The 25,347-nt window shown below is 34.2% G+C and overlaps 1 protein-coding gene across 1 annotated transcript in view; it reads right to left on the reverse strand.

Moving 5' to 3' along the window:
- Positions 1–25,347, reverse strand: part of LOC113499182 (laccase-4-like) — a 93,478-nt gene that overhangs the window by 2,946 nt on the left and 65,185 nt on the right. Inside the window, exons 4-9 of the mRNA XM_026879553.1 lie at positions 24,854–25,011; positions 23,855–23,998; positions 22,354–22,543; positions 21,692–21,815; positions 4,789–4,900; positions 3,035–3,137 (exon numbers count right to left, since the gene is read on the reverse strand). Of these exons, the coding sequence (XP_026735354.1) occupies positions 3,035–3,137; positions 4,789–4,900; positions 21,692–21,815; positions 22,354–22,543; positions 23,855–23,998; positions 24,854–25,011 (831 nt within the window). The remainder of the gene's footprint in view (positions 1–3,034; positions 3,138–4,788; positions 4,901–21,691; positions 21,816–22,353; positions 22,544–23,854; positions 23,999–24,853; positions 25,012–25,347) is intronic.

The following is a 25,347-nucleotide window of genomic DNA, read 5'->3' on the forward strand; positions in this document are numbered from 1 at the left end:
AGATCACCAAAGGGTAGAAATCCCTTTACTAAGGCACCGCTGTTTATCCGTCTGGATCGGTCAATTGTATCTTAGGAACTGCGATAGCTAGAATATTTAATTTTTACAGAGGATTTATTTCTATTGCCGCTATAGCAACAAATATTAAAAACGATCTAGATTAAGAAACTATTGTTACGATCAAAATTTGCGAGAAACTCAAGGCATCGTCACTGGTACTGAATCCTCAGTACCACGAGTGAGACTCGATTCTTTTATTTGTTTCTTTGGAAGTTTTTTCTAGCCGTGATTAAACATAATTATATCTTTAATATTAAATCGACACAACTTCGTAACTGTTGGCCAAAAAAGAAACAGTTTGGTGACCAACATGAATACTCCTCTCGAAAATACTCCGACTGTCATGTTATCGTAAAATGTTCAAAGCATTCATAAAAGCACTAAGTGGGAGTCAACGAGATATCACTGGTCCAAATAGACGAAACAAAAACGACTTTTCAGCTAAAATATTCCTAACGTTGCAGATATTTTACGATACGATACCCCGTACCACCCTAACCGCGGTCTTAGTACAGGGGCAGGGGGTAAAGAGAGGGGAGAAAACATATTAGTGCCTTATCTCTCACAAGTAAAAGTTAATTGTGAGAAATGGGTTAATGTGGTGCTTGCGACGTTCGATGATATTCACTATTTTTATAGACGCCTTATCTCAGCACTTTACTGTTGATACTTCGAAGTACTTAAATAGCTATATCTTTTGATATTGAAATGTTTGTAAAGTCTCGAGGTTGTCTCGTATTTGAAATGTATTTAGTTACAGATGGATGAATAATTATAATTACGGAGATATTTTTAGATGCTTGAATGTCGTCTTAACTGATTGTCGCGTCTACTGTCTATTTTATTAACAGGCGGATTACATTATAGTTCTCGATGTCTCTTGTCCTTTAGAAGGAACCAGGCTTTTTTTTCAATGATGACTTAACTTAAAAGAATATTCTAATTTTTTTGTTTCTTATTCTTTAGAAATTCACGCTTGATACAGCAACTTTTTGACCGCCATTTTCATCTAAAGATACAAATTTTAATTTTGTCCAAAAATATGTTTCCTCACATCGTAAATTCCTTCCATACTTAAATACGCTCAGACTAAAGTTTCTTGCCAGGTTCTGGTCCAACATCCGTACATGTGCATAAAAAGCCAAGCTCGCACTTACCTAAATCGATAAGCAAACACCAAATCCCTAAGATACGAACTCCAGAATATTTTACTTAGAACCTCTACATTATTTTAATCTTGTGCAGAGCTTTCGGTTGGGATGGTATCTGGCATTCGGCCAGTGGCACACTACAGCGCCGTTCTACCAAAGGGATAATTTTACCAGATCTGCAGGCGATTTGATTTTGTGACCTGCCTAATATCGTCGTTATGCCGATAAGAGTCTTATCTTATAGTTTTTTTCGTCTATTACTCTGCGGTGGTATTGCGACAGTCGTAATCCGCAATTGAATGTTGTTCGGAGTAATTTAGTGGGTTTTCGTACTTTTATTTATTTGTGCCTTGTTTGTTTTCTTTGTTGATGTTTCTTTGGGAATTTTAGTAAGGCCTAATATAGATGAGCAATTTTGGTTATTTATGAGTACATTCTACAATGACGATAACAATAAAATAGGTTTTATTCGTCCGGCATACCGATAGCGTGATGCCTTACAATTTGAATGACTATTTTTCGTCAAAGAATTATTCATTCTAAAAATGTAAAACAAAAAACTGCTACAGTTTTTTAAATCACTCATGAATAGGCGGAAGAAAATCTCATAACCTTAATACAACCCATTGCATCCGCATCTGTGAACCCAACCCAACCCTATTAAGTCCACTAAGAGGTAATGTGACAAGTTAAGCCAGTAAATTATCAAGTTTCCCCACTGAATCAGATGGTGCCATTTCTTCGGGAACTTGGAATAAGTGGGCAAAAAGTTTCCCCAAAAAAGGGTTAATTAATGTTAGACTTTAGGTCTAGCTGAATTACTGCCACGTAATTTAAGGTTCGCTTTCTGACCTTTTTGTAAGGCATTCGAAATAGGCGTTTATTTCTAATCCAATGATACGGCTATAGATTTCATTTATTTTTAATTGGATTTGTTATTTGAATACCTTTGTGTCTTATTAGTTTCATATAAAATTCTCCTGATATTTCAAAACAAAAGTAGTAAAATCGATTTTCCGCAAGATCATAAACAAAAGGCCCGAACTCGTTTTAACCGTACGTTTCCCTTGCCACAGATAAGTAAATATACCATAAACAAAAATATCACTTTATTATGCGTGTCTTTGATAAGCATTGAGGCTGTCTATCATAGTGCCTTCGTCACTACCCCTTAGAGTTTTTACGACGCACGAGGGTGCGATACCATACACCATTGTGAAACCGCGGTAGCCAATACATTTTTATAGGGTCAAAATGTGACCTTGGGTGGTAGTAAGTCCTTCGTTGAATATGCAATGAAATGACGCTTTTACTGAGTTTATTATTTATGTATTTATATGCAAGTTTTGGGAATAGTCGTGAAAAGGTGTCTTTAAGGGTTGGTTTTAATGTAGTGGGTAGTTTATCAGTGTGAACAATTTTTTTTTAATAGGTAGGTGATTAAAGAAAGGAAAAACGGTCAAATGCGAGTCGGACTCGCGTTGTTTTGAAAGAAAACTTGCTAAAGAAATTGGTCATTCATCAAATTCGTAACTATGCCTACCTAATCGTAACCGTTGCTTAACCCCGATTTTTATTATTTGTTGTTCAGTACAGCTGAAATAAAAATACTTCGCCTGAAATGTATATTTGTCTAGCTTTCACAGTCTACGAGATGCATCCTAGTGATAGACATACAGACAGACGGATGAATAGCGAAGACTTTTTAAAAGGTTTCGGTTTTACCCTTCGAAAACGGTATCCTAAAATAAGCACATCTTATTACGCTTATTTTCTTTAAAATTTCTTAAAAAATATAATAGTAGGTAAGCTAAATAACTTACCAAACCATCATTATGCAACTCTTCCCAGGTCGGATCGCCGGGGGGTTCAGACTCCATCGCTCCTTCGTAGTGCAACACACCGACTTGCTTCGCCTTTGTGAAGCTATAAACAAACACATAACATTATTGACATAGTCCAGGTATATACGCCGTTACATGCGCTCCCGTTTAATATTGACAAACTGAGCATTTGATACTGGATACTGTCTTGTGTGTGGCCAAAACTATGTAGACTTGAAAATGCAGTTAGGAAAATGGGTGCTTTTCTGATGTAATTTCTGGAGAATAAGATTAATGAGGTTACAATTGTTTTTGCGAAGAGAAAATATGATGGTTTTTTTTTACATTATTTTTTTTATTTTATCCAAGCACACATGTTTTATACAAATTATAGTGAATGAAATTTAGTGATGACGTCATTTCTGTGAATGCTGTTCTGTTACTATTTTTCACTATTTTTGTGAATGCTGTTCTATTTGAAGGTTTTTGTCTGTGTAAATTTTTGCTGTCCAGAAAAATACTACTAAATACTAGTCTAATATTTTTATTTATTTTTGTAAGGGACTAAAAATATTTTTACTTTATACGCAGTCATCATTTCCATTATTCGAAGAAGTTAAGCCACGAAATAGGCCATCCTTTTCTACACTAAGATTTTTCGTATTTTACTCTTAACTCACGCATTTATAAGTCAAACGATTCTAATAACATTACGGTACCCGATATTGTCCTCATCATTTCTACAAGACCAAAAACCCATTCCTCATTCTCAAATCAAATAAATCTGCGATATGACAAGTGGACCATCCGATTGTTATTCAGACAATCAAGCATAGCTCCATGTCTAGTCATTGATCTTACTAAAATATTGCTAACCAACGTGATACAGAATTTATGGGTTGTGTGTATCGATGCAAGTTAATTCAATTCGAGTTGGATCGTTAGTCGGAGGTACAAAACATGCTATTTCCTCTGTGTTATCAATGTATACCGATAGTGAGTGCAATTCTGATATTATGGTATGCTTTCAGATAATTTCTTTCTGCGGAATTGCTCTGACAAAGTATTGTTTTGTTTTAACGTAGTGTAACGTTGAAACGTTTGACATTCTAGTCTTTATGCATATTTTGATCTTATTTTGACTGCCCTGATAGCCAAGCGTTTTTGGTCACCACGCCAAACCCACCGTACGCGATGTGTCGGTGGGATCGATGCCCGGGTATGAAAAGCATTTTTGTGATCAAGGAATGCTTTTCTTGACTCTCGGTGTCTTATTAAATTAAATTAAATTAAATTAAAATACGTTTATTTTCAGGTATACACCCATATTTACACAAAATGACAGACACATACTCATACAGACAAATAAAACATTAAAAACAGAACAACAACAACTTTTATAACTATTTAACATTATTTAGTAAACATTTATTTAATGTTTTTTTTTAATTTAATGTAGTAGCATGCATGCTTATGCATGTTACTTGAATGTCATTCGTGTTAGAGCTGTTTATTTTGTTTTTTTTTTTAATGCAAATTTACAGGCAAATAAAGATAAGATAATTCATTTAAAAATTCGGCATAATTCTTTCTCCATTAGATAAGAACATTAAAATAAAGGCCATATTTGTTTACACACAACAATATCCCGACTTCTTCGAAATGATTTATCCTCCGTCAGTGCAAAAACAATATTGGCTAGACTACGTAACAAAAAAATAGAATAATATTTTATCACATTTCGTAGAACTTACACTTCATCACAGTCCATTAGCCCGCGGTATCTGATCCAATAGTTGTCAATTTCATTGTTCGCCTCCAGGATGAAGTCGAACCGTTCTCCCGCGTACGTCACGAGCGATGTTGCTGCAACAAACAATTTTAATTAGTATGTACATCTTTATTTCTCTGCTACTGTCACCTCCATCATCGGCCTAGCCTTTTCCCAACTATGTTGGGGTCAGCCAGTCTAACTGGTTTCAACTAAGTACCAGTGTTTTACAAGGAGTGACTGCCTATCTGACCTCCTCATCCCAGTTACCTGGGCAGCACGATAACCCTTGGTTAGACTGGTTGTCAAACTGTTACTTTCACCTGTAAAAGCTAGATAGTTAAATTTTCACAGATGACGTATTTGTCTTGCCGTTTAACAAACATTGAATTAAGCAACGGTAACACGGATAACACCAGTTTCTCTACTATGAGCTCTTTATTCAGGACTAAAACCTTTGTGAAAGCGAGACGGTACAATATACAGTATACAGTGCTAGCTCTCTTCAATACCAGCATAAGTCCCGCAGTAAGAAGTTTAAAGGAACATAGTAAGAGCGCAGAGAAAATATCATTTAAAATAATAACCTTAGTTCAACCACTAAAAGTTACACAGCATAGTTCAAATACTGAACACAATAGTTCTCGTGAAACTTTTTCTTAAAGTTTGGCGGGAAACGCCATTTTGGTTTTAAAAATGGCACATTCCAATTTCATACCAAAAGTGAATTAAACGCGGAACTACGAAAGACAGGACTATTTAACTATTTTCGGAAGCTGTAAAACTGAGGGGAATTTGTAATTGGGCTTTTGGATTCGATTAAAAAAAAAAACTTGTCAAATGGAGGAGGTGGGTATCATTTTTAATCCACATCATGTTTGGTTCACGGAAATCTACAACATTCATATGTAGCATAGCAGATACCTATGAGTATGTAACATAAGATTAGGGTACATTACAACTGAAATATCAGAAGTTGCAATCAATGAAGACTGTTTTTAATACCTAGTTTTATAACTACTTACTTTCCTAACATTTTTAATTGAAGAGTATGTTACTTTCTCTCTATCACCTGCCGTTTCCGACATACAAGTCCACAATTGAATCGATTTTTATTTTAAGACCTTTCATGATGTGCCAAACATAAGTTGTCCCACTTCAAAATATCACTAAAGGAAAGAGTTTCATTCCTCTTTTTCAACAGTTACAAATGCTTCAAATTCCTGATCGGTTTTGTTCGATTCATCGGTTGAGTGCCAAATCTTATTTGCAAAATGGAAAACCAAATGAAATCCGAGTGTAAGATTATTTTTTGGTATCGCGATTTGAGCTTATCTGACCTTCTATAAGAGAAATCGTATCTGCTTACTTCGTAAGGGAAAATAAGTTTAACCCTTGTTTCCTTTTTCTGGATTGTGTGACTATATTAAGATTCTATTCAATTCAAATGTCTTGTGTCACATGCAACTGAATTCTCGAAGGATTTTTCCTCGACAAAAAAAATTCCTTTGGTGTCTATAAAATTTTATTAACATTCTATACGTCCAAGAAACACACAGGACTTCCAAAAAAACATAATTGAAAATTCAGAAGTCAAGAGAATCATCTTTTTTTATACTGAAAAATGTCGATACTTTAACAAGCTAAAATTAGGAACAACCCAGTTCTAGTTCCTTCTCATTACATGAACAAATGAAAATTTTAATAAACCGCAACCACTATTATCCCAAAAACAGTTTCATCTATCTTAAGACGGTCCACAAAGCCAGCTATTATATAGGATCTGAGATAAGCACATTAAGCACTACATTCAATTGAAAACGGGCACAATACTTAGTAATTCCGGACATTGCAGGCACCTGAACGCCTACCACTTCATCTTAAAATAATACCATTTCAGTTGTGCAAAGGAGATAGAGAATTAGAATGCGTAGAGTGTCATCTCACTCCCACACCTGCAGCATTATTATTTCATGCAGTGGTAGCCCCCTGTAATCCTTTCTTGGACATCTATAGCCAGTGGACGGTGCAAAATCGTGACAATTGTTCCATTGTTGCTCGGTCTTATTTGATTAGTGTAAACGTTTAGATTTGTGTCCGTAATGTCCAGCGTTCTAAACAATAATGTTTTGTTCCTGTTTGTGTTTCTCTTTCCTGTCGTGACTAAGGTAAAGAGTTTGGGGTGATTTTTTACAAAAACTCGATAAATAAATAAACGGCTTATTTCCAACCATTTGTAATCGTAATTTTCGACTTTAAAAAAGAAGAGGTTCTTGTTCTTCTATCTCATATCGTGTATTTGTGACCGTATTATGTTTCAGACTCAGAAGTTCAGACTAGATTAATTATTCTGACTTTTTTTATTTAACGTGAAACAACTTTTATTTGATCCAATATTTATTCATTTTTTTTTGAAAACTGGTCTGACGTACTGCTTTGATATTTTAGTCACATACCCTATTTGATATAAGATGGCGCTGTATAAACGTTGTAGAATATTAAATCTAATTGAAACTCACGTCAAATAATATCAGGTAATATTCAAACAACCGAATATTCGGTAAACATCACGTCTAGGTCCTAAGCTTTGACGCTTTGAGCTTTCGGCGTTGTTTCATTTTCCCGTGACACAAACTTTATATTGAGTTGTTTCAGTAGCACTATTGATACTAAGGCACATAGCAATATAAGAGAAATCGATTTTCTTCTTGTATTCAATGTTGCAAACGCAAGAGTGTTTTAAACGATTGTAAATAAGTGGTAGCCTTTGTTTGTATTTTATGAACTAGGTATTGATTCGTATGTGGATAATCAAATATGTAATATTTCTGTTCTCATATTGCAAGTATTATTGTATATTGTTCAATCTCTGAACCTATTTCAATCATAGCTTTTGTTAGTTCGTCTAAAGTCTGCTTGTTTCTACACTATAAGTAATGAATACTAGCATATTATATTTCCCATTTATGGGCACACCCTTCTTCCTATTAGGGGAAAGAAAGAAAGAAACACTAATCACCATCTTTGCTTCTTTTGTAACATGGACTAAAATCCTTAGATGAGCAAGACCATCCAGGTGGCTTTTACATGAAAAAAAGGCTTTTACGCGGTGATTAATACTAAATATCTACAAAATATATAACCTACATAAAGACATCTACGCAACGAAAGCTAATTACCACTTTCAATGAACGATCAATTTCTGTAACAGCTGAAGGAGAAATAAAGACAGAGAAAACCTTTCACCGAGGTTGGATACCACACGAAAACTTCATTTACTTTAGCTAATTATTTCTCCAGACTAGTCTACTAGTCTGTAATCAGTAACCGCAAGACACTAATTGTTGTCGCGGTATAAAGACTTGGAACTAATTAATTCCTAATACCTTCTTCCATTTAGGAGAAAAACATGTCTTGCTTGGATTTAGATAAGGACGTGTTTTTGAGATCAGACGCAGATTTATTCAAACTTAGAAAAATAAATTATTAAATATTATCAATATCCGCCTTTTTTCAACGATTTGCTGGGATTTTGATTCATATGTTTTCAAGTTTTTACCTGACTTCTTTCGCTTTTAAAATTAAGCAAAATACATGATGGATGAAAACCAAATTGAAGTACAGTTTTACATTATTTTTGTGTACGTATTGCCCCACGCCCATTTTGCTTAGAGTAATTTTGAGATTCGATTCAGTCCAACCATACTAACTCCCTCCAGAAGCGCAGAAGATGTCTCGTATGCAAATACCTTGCACTCCAAGATATCAACTAATAAGAACTTCATCTTGTTTCTAGAGATTTATTTTGAGACTTATCAGAATACGAATCCCCAACACTAGTCTTCACTGTGATAATCTTTTTGAGATAAGGCTTTCTTTGTAGAGGACTCTCTTTATAACTCCTTTGATTGTTTTCTTTGTCAAGCTATCTACTTGTTAGACTTCGCTCGTACGGACTTCGAGTTAAAATTAGAAAAAAATTTTAGTTATACCTGTTTACGTAACATTTTCCAAAAGTATATGAATTATTTTTCAATTTTCCAATTTTCAATTTGTTTTGTACAAATATTCTAAGGAAAAACCAATAATTGAATTAAAAATTGGTTATTTATATAATTAATTATTAATTTCATAACCGAATCTATTGTTGCTAAACGTAAATTTTTATGTGAGCGGAAAAAAATACATTATCTGTGGAATATTAAGATACCACCATTTAGGTACCTGGACCATTTATGTCCATTGGGTAATTAATCCTATACACTAAATGAATTAATTAATAAATTTTAAGGCTTATACAAAATTACTGAATACTTTAAAGATACCAATTATTGAACAAGCAAACAAAAAACAAATTCCATCCGATTCAATTAGCCTCAACCAACAGTTGTACTAATTCTATTTCATCCATTCCCTATATCCAGACTGTAAAAAGCGTGTTAATTAGATTTTCAATTCGAAACAAAGAGCAAATACAAAACAAAACATTCAAATCGTTAATGCAAATTAAGTTCCAAATAGAATGATAAAACAAAACAAAAACGCCAATGTTCTCTCCCAACTTATTTTTTAAACTCAATCGTATTCACATCAACTAATGTCTGGATAAGTTGAATTTCCAATAAGCATTTTAAAATTTCCTATCTGAGGGCCTACCAATATCTGCAGTACGGCCGTTGGTAACGTTAAAACGAGATAGCGCGCTATGCGGTGTAGACTGTAGATCGGCATCTCTGTTCCACATCTACAACGGACTTGCTTTGAAATGTGATGGCTTGCCCGTGGGAGATTGGAAAAAGTTGGTCGTTGAACGAGGTAGAAACTACTTACATAGATATAAGTATGTCTGCAGCTATATATTGCAGGGAGAATTCAAACTAAATGTGGTCTGAATTTATACAATCCAGTTGGTTTGTTTACGTTAGCTTTGCTTTTTTAGTGATTGGTATGATTTTAAATTCATTGAGTACTTTACATAGTATTCTTGTGAACGGATCAAAAAGTTAGGTATAATTTGATTTTATTCAATACTAGCTGTTGCTCGCGACTTCGTCCCCGTGGGTAGAAGATGTAAGTTATGATTTATACCTGCCCTGTTTTTTTCACATTTTCCATTGTATCTGAGCTCCTATTAGTCGCTGTGTGATGGTTTATAGCCTAAAGCCTTCGTCGATGAATGGTCTTTTTAAGAATTTTTCAATTTGGACCAGTAGTTTCTGAGATTAGCGCTTACAAACAAACAAACAAACTCTTCAGCTTTATATATTAGTATAGATAATGCGAAAATTAAGTGCGTAATAGTGTCAGTGGGAGTTGCGACACTAAGGACTCCGCACAAATAGGATTATTGAAAAACAATTTGTGAAATTATATAAGTGAAATTTCTATTTCTACTTATTACAGAATATAAGACAAATTTGCAAACAGACTGACAGCGAATTCTTAGTACTTAGATTGTCTTTATCCTCTGTGTCTTAGGATTCTCGGTGATCTATCTACATATAATTTTACATAAATGTATTAAGATTAAGAATGAATATACTATAGACGAAAATATTGCACAATCAATTCATCTATACCAATCAATGCGATCAAAATAATCGAATCGTCGTTCGGTCAAGTTAAATTAAAGCCTTGTCTACGATTTGAAACACTATTATAAATTCAGCGGTTTGTACCCGTATAATCCATCTATTAATACAATTTGATCAGAACCCATTCATTGTTCTTGTACTATCGTCTTAGGTTGTCAGTCAGAGATTCTAAATGTAGATTAAATCGGAATGTTTTGGATTTTTTTATTTTTTGGAGTTCCATGCTCTTTCTACCTTTCTTAGTACCTATCTAGGTACTAGTATATAGACAGGTAACGAAATCCTAATATTACTAAGGCTGTCTGGCTGTTTGTCCGTCTTCGGCCCACTTGTCACTGCCCACATGAATCATGATAACTCGTGATATTTCAGATGAGACTTTTCTATTGGCCCAATTAATGGAAATAAGTTTAAGTTAAAGTTGATTCGCTCTCATAAGTGACCAACTTTTATGGTAAATTTATTTGTACGTAACCCTCAGTATCGAGAGCCTTTTGTTTCTGTTTTTTGTACCTTACTAAAATATTAACATGATAATTAAATAACTTAGAACACGCTTTTATAATACCGACCACTAACAAAAGCATTGTACCTAAGACTCTTTTATTCATTGATCCGAAATAATGCAATTAATAACGTTATTAATGCTCAGTATTCTTTTAAATATAAATACCATATTATTTAATTAAGCTGGAAGTAAATACTCTTAACCGATTAACAAGCTTCTCATTACGTAGAAAAACATAATTTACCTAAACTATAACCTAGTTTCTATACGTTCTTACCACTTGATAATATAAATATTTTAACTATTGATCGACCAGTTTCTATCTCTCTCTTTGGCTAAGCTACAACTACATTACATCATCACAGGTTAAGCGACGCTTGATACGGTCGGTCAATGGATGGTTCACCATCTATGTCATGAGAGTAGCCATGGAATTATTCCCTGTTACGTGGTCCGTGTTAAATTGTAGCGGCTGTCATTCATACATCAGATCTCTGACAGTTGTTATAGTTAGTCAGAAGCTAGAAAGTCTGACACCTATTCTTTGAGGTGACCTCCTCACACTGAACCTCACAGTAGCTGGGAAACTAGTACAGTGGCTCGGATAATGATGATCTACTTATTTCACGAGACAAAACGAACCATACAAGAAAAAACGTTTAAATTTAAATACGAACAAACAAACTTAAACCCAAAAAACAATTTCCCAATTCCATATTCAAAACAAACTCGGAGATAACGTCCAAACATTTGCAAAGGTAATTTTAAAACCCGAAATTTTTGTTCCATTCAGTTTCCAAAATTCTAGACTAATATTAGAATTAAACCCTACATTAAAATCTAGTGGAGCGACGTGTTTTTGAGATCAGACGCAGATTTATTCAAACTTAGAAAAATAAATTATTAAATATTATCAACATCCGCCTTTTTTCAACCATTTGCTGGGATTTGGATTCATTTGTTTTCAAGTTTTTACCTGACTTCTTTCGCTTTTAAAATTAACCCAGATGAACCTACCGACCCATACATGGGTTCATTAAAATTAAGACATCTAGTCCCATTATTTGATTAATTTTAACCAAGTTAAAGCCGACCGACCCATATATGGGATGTAGTTTTTCAGCTTTTCCGAGGGAAACTTTACTTTTTTATTTTTTTGTCCTGAAATTCTGGAGCCATAATTAAGAATATAAAAAAAATGCAGCTGTCCAAGACAAAAATAGTTTCTGGCTTATCTGGGTTAAGCAAAATACTTTAGCAATATACATGATGGATGAAAATAAAATTGAAGGACAATTTCACATTATTTTTGTGTACGTATTGTCCCACGCCCATTTTGCTTAGAGTAATTTTGAGATTCGATTCAGTCCAACCATACTAACTCCCTCCAGAAGCGCAGAAGACGTCTCGTATGCCAAATACCTTGCACTCCAAGATATCAACTAATAAGAACTTCATCTTGTTTCTAGAGATTTATTTTTAGCCTTATCGGTATCCGAATACTCACTAGTCTTCACTGTGATAATCTTTTAGAGATAAGGCTTTCTTTGTAGAGGACTCTCTTTATAACTCCTTTGATTGTTTTCTTTGTCAAGCTATCTACTTGTTAGACATCGCTCGTACGGACTTCGAGTTAAAATTAGAAAAAATTGTTAGTTGTACCTGCCTACGAAACATTTTTCAAAAGTACATGAATTATTTGTCAATTTTCCTGAGTATGAATAATAAGCGTTTTGTACAAATATTCTAAGGAAAAACGAATAATTGAATTAAAAATTGGTCAACCATAAATTTTATAACCGAATCTATCGTTGCTTTACCTCAATTTTTATTTGAGCGGAAAAAAATACAATATCTGTGGAAAATTAAGATACCACCATTTAAGTGGACCTTTTATGTTAATTGGGTAATGAATCCTATACACTAAATTAATTAATTAATGAATTTTAAGGCTTATACAAAATAACTGAATACTTTAAAGATACCAATTATTGAACAAGCAAACAAAAAACAAATTCCATCCGATTCAATTAGCTTCAACCAACAGTTGTACTAATTATATTTCATCCATTCCCTATATCCAGACTGTAAAAAGCGTGTTAATTAGATTTTCAATTCGAAACAAAGAGCAAATACAAAACAAAACATTCAAATCGTTAATGCAAATTAAGTTCCAAATAGAATGATTAAACAAAACAAAAACGCCAATGTTCTCTCCCAACTTATTTTTTAAACTCAATCGTATTCACATCAACTAATGTCTGGATAAGTTGAATTTCCAATAAGCATTTTAAAATTTCCTATCTGAGGGCCTACCAATATCTGCAGTACGGCCGTTGGTAACGTTAAAACGAGATAGCGCGCTATGCGGTGTAGACTGTAGATCGGCATCTCTGTTCCACATCTACAACGGACTTGCTTTGAAATGTGATGGCTTGCCCGTGGGAGATTGGAAAAAGTTGGTCGTTGAACGAGGTAGAAACTACTTACATAGATATAAGTATGTCTGCAGTTATATATTGCAGGGAGAATTCAAACTAAATGTGGTCTGAATTTATTCAATCCAGTTGGTTTGTTTACTTTAGCTTTGCTTTCTTAGTGATTGGTATGATTTGAAATTCATTGAGTACTTTAGAGTACTTATGTATACCGATACAGTATTCTTGTGATGGGTAAAAAAGTTAGGTATAATTTGATTTTAATTAATACTGCCCTGTTATTTTCACATTTTCCATTGTATATTCGCGCCTTTTAGTCGCTGTGTGATGGTTTATAGCCTAAAGCCTTCGTCGATGAATGGTCTATTCAAGAATTTTTCAATTTGGACCAGTAGTTTCTGAGATTACCGCGTTCAAACAAACAAACTCTTCAGCTTTATATATTAGTATAGATAATGCGAAAATTAAGTGCGTAATAGTGTCAGTGGGAGTTGCGACACTAAGGCCTCCGCACAAATAGGATTATTGAAAAACAATTTGTTGTTCTGTTTAAAAATCTATAAATTGTGAAATTTCTATTTCTACTTATTACAGAATATAAGACAAATTTGCAAACAGACTGACAGCGAATTCTTTATCCATCTATCCTCTGTGTCTTAGGATTCTCGGTGATCTATCTACATATAATTTTACATAAATGTATTAAGATTAAGAATGAATATACTATAGACGAAAATATTGCACAATCAATTCATCTATACCAATCAATGCGATCAAAATAATCGAATCGTCGTTCGGTCAAGTTAAATTAAAGCCTTGTCTACGATTTGAAACACTATTATAAATTCAGCGGTTTGTACCCGTATAATCCATCTATTAATACAATTTGATCAGAACCCATTCATTGTTCTTGTACTATCGTCTTAGGTTGTCAGTCAGAGATTCTAAATGTAGATTAAATCGGAATGTTTTGGATTTTTTTATTTTTTGGAGTTCCATGCTCTTTCTACCTTTCTTAGTACCTATCTAGGTACTAGTATATAGACAGGTAACGAAATCCTAATATTACTAAGGCTGTCTGGCTGTTTGTCCGTCTTCGGCCCACTTGTCACTGCCCACATGAATCATGATAACTCGTGATATTTCAGATGAGACTTTTCTATTGGCCCAATTAATGGAAATAAGTTTAAGTTAAAGTTGATTCGCTCTCATAAGTGACCAACTTTTATGGTAAATTTATTTGTACGTAACCCTCAGTATCGAGAGCCTTTTGTTTCTGTTTTTTGTACCTTACTAAAATATTAACATGATAATTAAATAACTTAGAACACGCTTTTATAATACCGACCACTAACAAAAGCATTGTACCTAAGACTCTTTTATTCATTGATCCGAAATAATGCAATTAATAACATAATGAATACTCTGTATTCTTTAAATGTAAATACCATATTATTTAATTAAGCTGGAAGTAAATACTCTTAACCGATTAACAAGCTTCTCATTACGTAGAAAAAGATAATTTACCTAAACTATAACCTAGTTTCTATACGTTCTTACCACTTGATAATATAAATCTTTTGACTATTGATCGACCAGTTTCTATCTCTCTCTTTGGCTAAGCTACAACTACATTACATCATCACAGGTTAAGCGACGCTTGATACGGTCGGTCAATGGATGGTTCACCATCTATGTCATGAGAGTAGCCATGGAATTATTCCCTGTTACGTGGTCCGTGTTAAATTGTAGCGGCTGTCATTCATACATCAGATCTCTGACAGTTGTTATAGTTAGTCAGAAGCTAGAAAGTCTGACACCTATTCTTTGAGGTGACCTCCTCACACTGAACCTCACAGTAGCTGGGAAACTAGTACAGTGGCTCGGATAATGATGATCTACTTATTTCACGAGACAAAACGAACCATACAAGAAAAAACGTTTAAATTTAAATACGAACAAACAAACTTAAACCCAAAAAACAATTTCCCAATTCCATATTCAAAACAAACTCGGAGATAACGTCCAAACATTTGCAAAGGTAATTTTAAAACCCGAAATTTTTGTTCCATTCAGTTTCCAAAATTCTAGACTAATATTAGAATTAAACCCTACATTAAAATCTAGTGGAGCGACGTGCAGTTTAGTTGGCCAGCTCTACCCGTGCTCATCCCCTTTAGAAATTTACATATTCAAATGTGCTCGAAGGATCAAAGAGCCAGATCTGTTACACAGACGTTTGGTGCAAACGTTATCGGGCTTTCAAGCTTGCTTCACTAAAAATTACTGGCTAACTGAAATTTTTGGGTCCGATCGCTTTTTTGAACGATCGGTCCGATAGTTTTGTGTTATACAACCAATCAGTACTTGATAAATAGAAGTGGCAAAAGGCGACTCTAGTTGAGCTGTTTCAAAATATCATTTTTAAAAAAGAACTGGTTAACACCATAAGTTACTCTTTTAAAATAATTGAATTTATTTTTATCACTATATTCGTTAAATAAATATAAGAATTTTAGATTTTAAGTACCATTTTTGCTTGGAATAAATTATTTTAAACTAAGCTATTATTTGCTCTTTATTCACAGTATAAATTCCAGTAGACGGTATTTCAGTTTTTACTCAATTCCTGTTGAAAATTAACTAAGTTGCTTCGTCTTAACAAGAGAGTTCTATGAAATGTTTATAAATAAGCTGAGCTTATAATAATACGAGGATAACCAAGTACATACTGCATATATATATGTATTGTAGCTTAATTAGAAGCAGCGCCTTCACGGAAATCTAAGAGATTTCCGGCATGAACAATATCTTATGTGCGTAATCCCGGACACATTCTGTCTCTGCACCGAATTTCAACCGGCTGTTACTTGAGATTAAATGTCAAGCATTACTCTAAAGTGCTTACTAATTTAGCATATTTTATTTGAATTGTTACATCTGACTTCTGCAGTCTAGAACAAAGATTTTTTTTTGAAAGAATTATGGGAGCAATACACCGCTATAATTCGGTTGCCTGGCTCTATATTTTTTTCAATGACACCCGTAAAAAGGAATTTAATCCTTGTGTCGGGTTTTCACAAACATTCAAATCACATGCACAAAGACACCCAAACTCAGGACAAGCTTGCGAGGATCACACATATGGTTGTATTACGCAGGGATCGAACCCGTGACACGACGCGCTCAGTGGGTTTAACATAGCGACCTCAACCACTCGGCTATCCCTGCTGTCTATCAAATCAGTCCAATACAGTTTTCGAGTTTTAAACTCATCTCCAGGTACGGTAAAGCACACTAACATTGACAAGCATCAGAGGTTTTTGTACTACTTGAACAAATGGCCTTTACTTCCAGACAACTACACAAGAATACCAATCAATGTTCGCTTAATGAAGTCAGAAAAACACATGTTCACATATAGGTCCACTCAGCATAAAACCTTTATCGTGTTAACCTCTGATTACTTTCGTCTACCTGTTTGTGCACCCCTGGGATTGTTACCTACTATCCAACCTAGACAACTTAACCCTAGCAGTTTTGTCCAGGGAATAATGAGGATCGCAAAAATGTCCGTTAATGGAAGTTTTAATTATATCGCAGGTAGTTTCAACGTTTACGTAATTGTTAAATGGTTTTCATGTTTTTGATGTGTGATTCGATTTGGGACACGTAATTACAACGTTTAAGTCACTATGCTTTAACTAGCTTTCGTTTGAGTTCAAAGTTGTTGATACGTAAGTAGGTTTTGGACACCACGTAACTCCGGTTTGCTATATTTTTATACCAATTCTATTTTTAATGTATAATGCGTCGATTGTTGAGCGTTTATTAAGCAACTTTACACCTAAATTTTAAATTGACAGAAATGATGTAAGCTTAATAAATAAAAATTGTACAGCACTAATAGAACAATGTAGAACTAAGCACCCAAAACAATTGGGGCAATCTACACAATCCCATTTCGAAGGCCACAAAAAATACAGGGAAACAGCGTTCACACGGGAAATTCTGCAACAATTTATTTCTAACAAACATTGTACCACATATTTCCGACTACAATAATAATAAAATAAAGAGCGCGTCATGAAATTCGTCGCATAGCGCGGGGCCTACCACGACGAGTTATAGTAATATCCTTTCAAGTGTGTGACAGAAACAACGCTATACACCATTCAGTACTCCATCACGCTTCCACTACTGCCATTATACTTCAATAGGAAGTAGTAGCCCCTGTGGACCATTTCAGTAAGCATGCAACCAACGTTATTTTAAAAAAACCTCGACAACTTTTTGAATACACAATTCTGTTACAAATTATAGTTTGTACTGTTTTGGGTCCCTATTGTTTATGAGTTCTACACGAATTAAGCGAAAAATGTCGTTATGTTACTCGTTTTGGGTGAAACAGGTGAACGAAACGAGTAAGCTTCGAAACTAATATTTTTTTTTAGTTTTTTTTTATTAGAGTTTCTTCGTTCTATTTAAGCCGATTGTAAATTTCATCACGATCCGATAGTAAATATTTCAAATTGTATTCTGCACCTGTCTAATTGCATTTTCGATACAATTTGCTCAGTTTATTTTCAAAGCCTTACATTGATCAGAATAAATATCATTCTTCTCAAACTAATTTCAATCAAAAATTAATTAAATAATAAAGAATTCAACAGCAATGTCTATGTCCAATTCATTACGATTCATCTTCAAGCACAGATGTTTATACAAACCTCAAAAGCTAAGCAAATGTGCATTTGGTAGCGAATAATCAATAAATGTTTGATCATCGTTCCACGGACTAAGTGTCTAAATCTAATAAAGCAAAAGTGGACCACGTCTAAATGGATATAGGGTTGAACCTCGCAAAATGCTAATGGCGACGAAATATCTGTTGCAGGAACTTTGGATATTGGATGGGATATCCTTAGTGCTAAGCGCATCACGTTTATTGAGAATGACGGCATAATAAACCCGCTTTGCTCTAACGCAGTATATATGAACGATAAAGTTAAAATTAGGAATGACATAGATTTATTAGCACTTTGTTATGTGTTTTAGATTTAAGTTGGGTTTAGTCAGTTTAATTTTTTTTTGTTTCTATAAAACAAGGACGTATAATGTTTATTTACCGGTCAAGTACGAATCGGACTCGTCACACTGAGGATTCTGCACTGAGGATTATATTTATTCTAGTTTTTTCTTTTAAAGTGGCAACAACAATACGTCATCTTTAAAAAATAAGATTCACCTATCATGGATCATGAGATACAGTCTGGGGACAGATAGATAGGCAGCAATAGTAAATGGGTTTCTTTTTTCCTCTTGGGTACAGAACCTAGAAAAACACATTAGGCTACAATGTCAATACTTGTTTATGCTACTATAACTCACTTTGCTATGACGTCAATTTTACTTCCATTAAGTATCAGTCTTGTCTAGTGTTATCACGGACTACGAGCATCGAAGTACAGTTATTTTATATTCTTGTAGAGTTGGCAGCGTTTAATCTCCTTTCGATCATTCTCCAATTTTTTCTACTAAAAAGGTTGAATCCACTTATTCATCTTCTACTTATGACTGATGGCTGCACGAATAGCCGACTTGTATAAGTCATCACGCCAAACCCACAGTGCGCGACGGATCGCAGGTTTGATCCCCGCGTATCACAATTATTTATGGGATCCACGAATGCTCGTTCTGAGTTTGGATATATTTGTGCAAATGAATTAACTCTTTGTAAAATTACCTTATTATCCAGTTATTGCCAAAGACTTAATCGAACGTTTCCCATGCGCTATTTAAGTTCCATTTGCAGCCAATTTTTCCCTAAACGCAACCCTATCACACAAGCTACAACCCGAGAGAAAGTCAACGAATGATTCTATTTTGCATTTTATAACGAGACGACAAGAGTTTCAATTAACTTTATTCGAATTTTTTCCTCGCTGACTTTTTAACTATATGTATGCAGTTCTCGTAGTTGGATTTCTGCAACAATTTCCCAGCACCCGTTGCCCTTATGGCAACTTGAATTTCATTTTTCCATTCGATGTTCGCCTATTAGTCAATTTGTTCTGAATTTTGATTGGAATATTTCGATGTAGATTTGCATTTTAAAAATAGATAGAAGTAGATTTTCTGGTATTAATTCCATTTTTATTATCTTTTACATCTTTAGCTTCCACTGAATCTCTATAATTTGAAACGCTAACCTCAATACCATTGCCAGAATTTACGAGAATGACACACGAACTCATTTATTCAAATTCCACATCTACCTGAAATTAAATTATTTTAATTAAACGTTGAAACTTTTTTGCTGGCAGTACGCTGGCGACGGGCACAACTTAGTACGGGGTTAGTAAGCGAAGCGATAACAGCGCATCCGTTGCGGTTGCACTAACGCGAACGCAAATTATCCTATCTCTTGAAATTGCTAACTACGCTTATGAATGAGTACATCTGGAAAGTTTCGAAGTAAAGTTTTGTTTGTGTCATTTGGATCAAAATTATGACGTCGCATTTTATTAAGTTTAACTTGATATAGTTGACAGAATTTAATTTTGTTGGTACTCGAATGATTATGTGGCGCAGGTCGATTTGTATGATTATTAAGTAAAACATTTAGGTTTGAATTACGAATATACATGAAAGTGTATGAGTGCGGAATCATTCATGTTTATAATGCTGTATTGTTGCCTTATATTGGCAAAAAAGGAGAAGGTTCTCAATTCGTTTTGTATTTTTTCATGAATGTATGTTCAGGCATAACTCAGCTAAAGGTGACAGACGGTTTTGCAAGAATATTTTTTTGTTCAAAAGGAGTTGTATCTTGTGAATACTATGATTATTATAAACCACTCCCACCGCTTACGCGCTAATGTTACCCCGATATAAAGAACCATATTCCTAAATACAAGAGTGACATTATTACATTCTCAACACATTCAAGTTGTGACACCAACAAAATTCCTCCCCTGTAACTTCTGATAGCAGTTCACGACTCACGTAAACCAACACCCAATAAATCTTACTGCCCGTCATATGCAAAGCGCTGCAAATCCTGAATTTACACAAGCGATTAAAAACCCGTAACACACCAGCTCAAGCGTAGCTTAGGGCAATCGAAGTAACAATGACGTAATAGCATTATAGCTGTGTATTCACGAAAACAGAAGAACCGTTATAAAATCAGTTGAAGCCATGATAGGTGAAAAAAGAACTAAGCTGGTAATCGTTATCGCAATCATGACTAATTATCAGACTATTCAAAAAATTACTCTAATGATTTTTGAAATTATTTTTATGTGTGATTTTCGTTTGCCATCCGTTTATGCGGATACGTTATTGATAGATAGTTTTAATGGATGTCTTCCTACTTTTAAATATACTTTTAAATTTTTAGCTGAGACAATTGACACTAATAATTTATTCCCATAAATTTGCAAGCTCTAACTTAAAGATAGAAATTTAAAAACTAGCATAATATATAGCTTCAAATATTTTTCCGAGTCCCTATTTTCCTAACCACCTAATGAATTAAAACAAGAACCTAAACCCGTACCAAGTGGATTTTCTGAACATATACCTTCAACTGGCAACAAGAATGGAGAGATAGGCGGGTAATGAGGAAAAAATAGCACAGACATCCTCGGGCCAAGCGACAAAAGGAACCACAGATTTGAATTTAAATGAACACGAAAATGAAAAAATATCAAAGCCAAGCCAGACTATTATGACTTGTAATGGATGTTTCAATTCATTATGGTTTATATGAAGCTGGATTTCGAACCTTTGATGTATTTGCAGACTTATTTAAATTTGATTTAATCATATGTGGACAGTTTTTTCCCTCGCGTTCTTTAACCAATAAACATTGTGATTCATTCATGGAATTCATTTTTTGGTGTAGTGTAACCTATATTTATTTGAAACTGTAGATTCTACGTTATAATACTTATTCATTCTAAAACTAAATTGTGTTATTGTCGCAACAAATAGCTTCTTGAGTGCTTTCAAAAAAACATAGACCTTTTTGCTTTTCTTCGTTCTGAATAAGGAATTTGCAAGCGTAATCATATTTCTTAAGAGTTTTCTCAGGACTAGAAAAAAATACAGCTATATTTACGAGATTTTTTAGTTCTTTACTGTCGTCATTGTTATAAATACCTTATGAAAATACTAAAGCAAAATACTTTCTCCAAAGTCGTCACTAGTTCTAACGCTTTTTGGGACAATTCCTCATAAATTCCCTTGATCCAGTCTAAATTCTCATTTGATAGCCGTAAACTTGGCTTCATCATTCCTTATGCGGCCATTACAGTTACAATTACAATGATCACTTACTAGTAATAGGCTGCAGATCGTAGCCATCCGAAGCAATCACTGTGATGTTATGACCATCCACTGACAGCTCAATAGGACAGTTCAGGAACTCAGCGTTGATCACTCGAAAACGATACTTGTAGCCCTGGAAATAAAGTCCTTCTTAAGTTTCGAGTGATTTCGAGAAAATCGTTAGGAATATACCTACTTTTAGAAGGTAAGGAAAGGAAGGAATTGAAATTGTTGAGAGTTTTGCTGATAAAGTTATCTTATGTTCACATTTAAATTCTTGATAACACTATTCTGTGATTTAGTTAATGTAGGACTTAATAACGTCATAAAATTACAAGAAATTAACCTTTTAAAGTGTGCTTTTGTTAAATAAATCAATCAAAGTGAAAGGTTCGCATAACATAGAGAAACATATTCGGCAGTACAAGAGTGAAATTGGGTACATTAATTACTATAGGAGAAACATCTTTTGGTTCGACTGTGACTTCAAAGTGTCTTAGAAAAGCCATAAGTTCAAATTTTCTTCAATAATATCCGAACCAAACATGTAACAGCCATCTATATTCGACTTATCAAAGACCCGTCTCCCCGCATTCGTGAAAATGAATCGAAAGCATCCTCATAATGATTGCTTGAACCAATGAACCAGAATATTACGTTCCGATGATTACCTGTTCCACATTAAATCTTGCTGCTTTCATATACATCGGCTTTGTAGTTTCATTGAACACTTTAAACCTTCCTACGCCGTTGATCAGGAGAGTCGGGGGCTTGTTGTCGCCTTTCGAGTGGTGGTGGTCGGAGAACATTCCCATAGCTAAGTCGTGTATCCAATCTGTTACGATCATCACGTGTTCCGATCTGGAAGTAAATTGATGAATGGTCATTTATTAAAGAGTAATTTTGTTTTACTATGGACTTAAATAGCTTTGTAAATATGTTATGTGTTAGAAGTTATTGATTATTCACGTCACGTGTTGAATAGGTGTATCTGTTGTTTGAGTTTTACGCTCGAAACAAAGAATATTAATTGTCATGATAATTGGGAAAGATAAATACTAAAGTGTTTTTTAGGAAGGTGAGAGAAGATAGAAAAAAATCAATTTGATGAATTCTGACTGATCAGAAGTGAAATCCAAAATGTAGTGAAACAGAACTAAAGCTTAAATGTTCACGGCAAATGGTTCAGCTGTTTATTTGATCGCACCTGTCGGGGTTGTGTGCTCGTTATATTGACTCGGAAAGAACCCCGGGGATACTGCTATTAGGAATTTTAAAGCAGAAGGCTTGATGTTTGATCTATGCCATTTGGATCAAAATGCTACAGGCCATCTATGAAAACATATTTTTTGTAAACTTCGTCACACAAACGTTTGCCCTGGTTTGGGAGCGAAACTACAACCTTCGGTACAAAAGTCAGGGCAATAACCACTAGACCAACAGGCAGTCATCGCAGACGGATGGGAGAATAGTATGAGGCTTAACAAATATAGGTCACACTTATGTCTTGGGATAACCAAATTGTTTTCACTTAATAAATTAAGAAGAAAAGTATTCAGAATTTATTCTTGCTGGCGAATTGATTTATCAATTAGATTGAAAGTCAGCTTAAAATTACCATTTTTGTATTCATGAACAATATACTACTCAAAAGAATTGATAAGAATCAGCATAAGATAAACCAACTCTTAAACAAAAACTTAAGATTTCTTAAAGACTATCATTGAATCAAATTATACTTCTCCGAGTATTCCTGTTTTGTGTCAGTTATCGGTAATACAATTTGCTGACTTAAAGACCTGAAGTTTACGTCAAAGGGGTGTTTTCAATTTTATTAGCGTAGCCTACTTAGACGACAAAGACAAGTCAACTTAATTTCTTTGAAACTTAGTTTTGTAACTTTTCTTTTTGTTTATAAAACAATATTTAATTAAGTGAATAACGGATATTGGAGGTATTATAAATGGAATTTTAATGTTCCAGAGTTTTTGCTATCATTTTTTTCTGTATAGTTATTTGTGGAAATATCATTCGTTTATGGAATGTACACACAATACAACAGAAAAAAGAAAATTTGATTCACGAATATTTTCTCTGGATCTCGGTGTTTTATTGAATTTAACTTTAATGTTCTTTGAACAACGTTTCAAAATAAAGTGTATCATAACTTACCGATCATAATCATACAATCGTCCATGCGGGTCCTGGGATTTGGGTTTCCTCACCACGAAGGCTCCAGCGGCACCATCAGCGCGCTGCATTCCGGAGTGGGAGTGCCAGAAGTGGGTGCCAGAGTGAGTCGCGTTGAATTGGTATCTAAGAGGAAAAATGGTCCTGTTAATATTTCTGAATAAACACTTATTATATTGTTGGAGAAGAGATATTAGCTGAGTGATTCATTTATTTACTCTTAGCTATTTTTCCTCAGTTCTGTTTTCTTTTTAATTTTTCACTCAATTTAGACACTCTTCGCATTTAAACCTTTGTCATCAAAATTAACTTTAAAACTATCAAGAAGCAGGTCTAGATGTATCAAACCACCATTACGTAAATCTTAACCCATTTGTTAATAACCAGAACATTCACCAAGAACTACTCTAGCTTTATTTTCTTTTTGGTTTAAAAGAGCGTTCATAATTTTGTGAATTTCCACTTGAGTTCTGTGCTTGAGAGTCACGATACGATCCCAGAGTGGAGCAAATATTTATTTCCTACAAAACGGAGTTTGTACGTACGTATGTAGAAATCGTCTAAAATATTCTATTGCACACAAAAAGTAAGAGGGAAAACGTTTAAGAAAAACAGAGTACCTACTATAAGTAGGGCATTTGACAAAAACTGTTAAGCCCATCAGACAGGTTCCCAAAAAAAATTGGATACGTATTTTTTCTTTTACGAACTACACATTTTTATTAGATTTAGTCTAATACCCTATTATCAATTTGAACTTGGCTTTTGCCTTCTTTAAGGTTTATTACTTAATCTTAACAAAGGTTATACTTCTACACTACGTCCTTCATTCTTGAAGATTATTCTATTGTGACCTATCTATACCTAATAAGTAGCATTACGAAGAGGTTCTATTTCGAATATATTTCTTTGCATTAACACCTTCCTTTTAGTTATACATGATTACAGATTTTCTGCCACTTGTCCTCCAATAAGGCTTACCTAAAAGTAGTTTCCGGTAGGATTGGACACTGGGTCACGTATGGCGTTCCGTCCATATACGGTGTTCCTCTTTGGTGCTGTCCGTGCCAGTGGACTGTCGTACCCTCCGTCATCAGATCGTTTTCAACGTCAACAATAACGCGATCGTGCTGACAAACCTAAAAGGAAAAGAGATTCAGAATTAGAAGAGTAGTTTTTTTCGAAAAATATTATGGCACATTACATTCATTAGCTCAGTACCATACTTAGCACCATATATTTTACTTTAGAATTGACCATCAAGTTCGAGAATCAAATAGCATCAACCTTAGGCAACATAGTATACATAGCTAAGGTTCCCTATTAAAATAGCCCAAACAGTCGTGTAATTTTCTTATCAAACCCCTAAATAAATAAATTAATAATGAACAGGTAAAATTTGTTGAATCCCTCAAAAACTTTATAAAGTTACATACAAATTTGGTCATGAAACAAAAACATAATTTCAAAGTTAA

This window comes from Trichoplusia ni, chromosome 12 (assembly GCF_003590095.1).
Source record: "Trichoplusia ni isolate ovarian cell line Hi5 chromosome 12, tn1, whole genome shotgun sequence".
Lineage (NCBI taxonomy): Eukaryota > Metazoa > Arthropoda > Insecta > Lepidoptera > Noctuidae > Trichoplusia > Trichoplusia ni.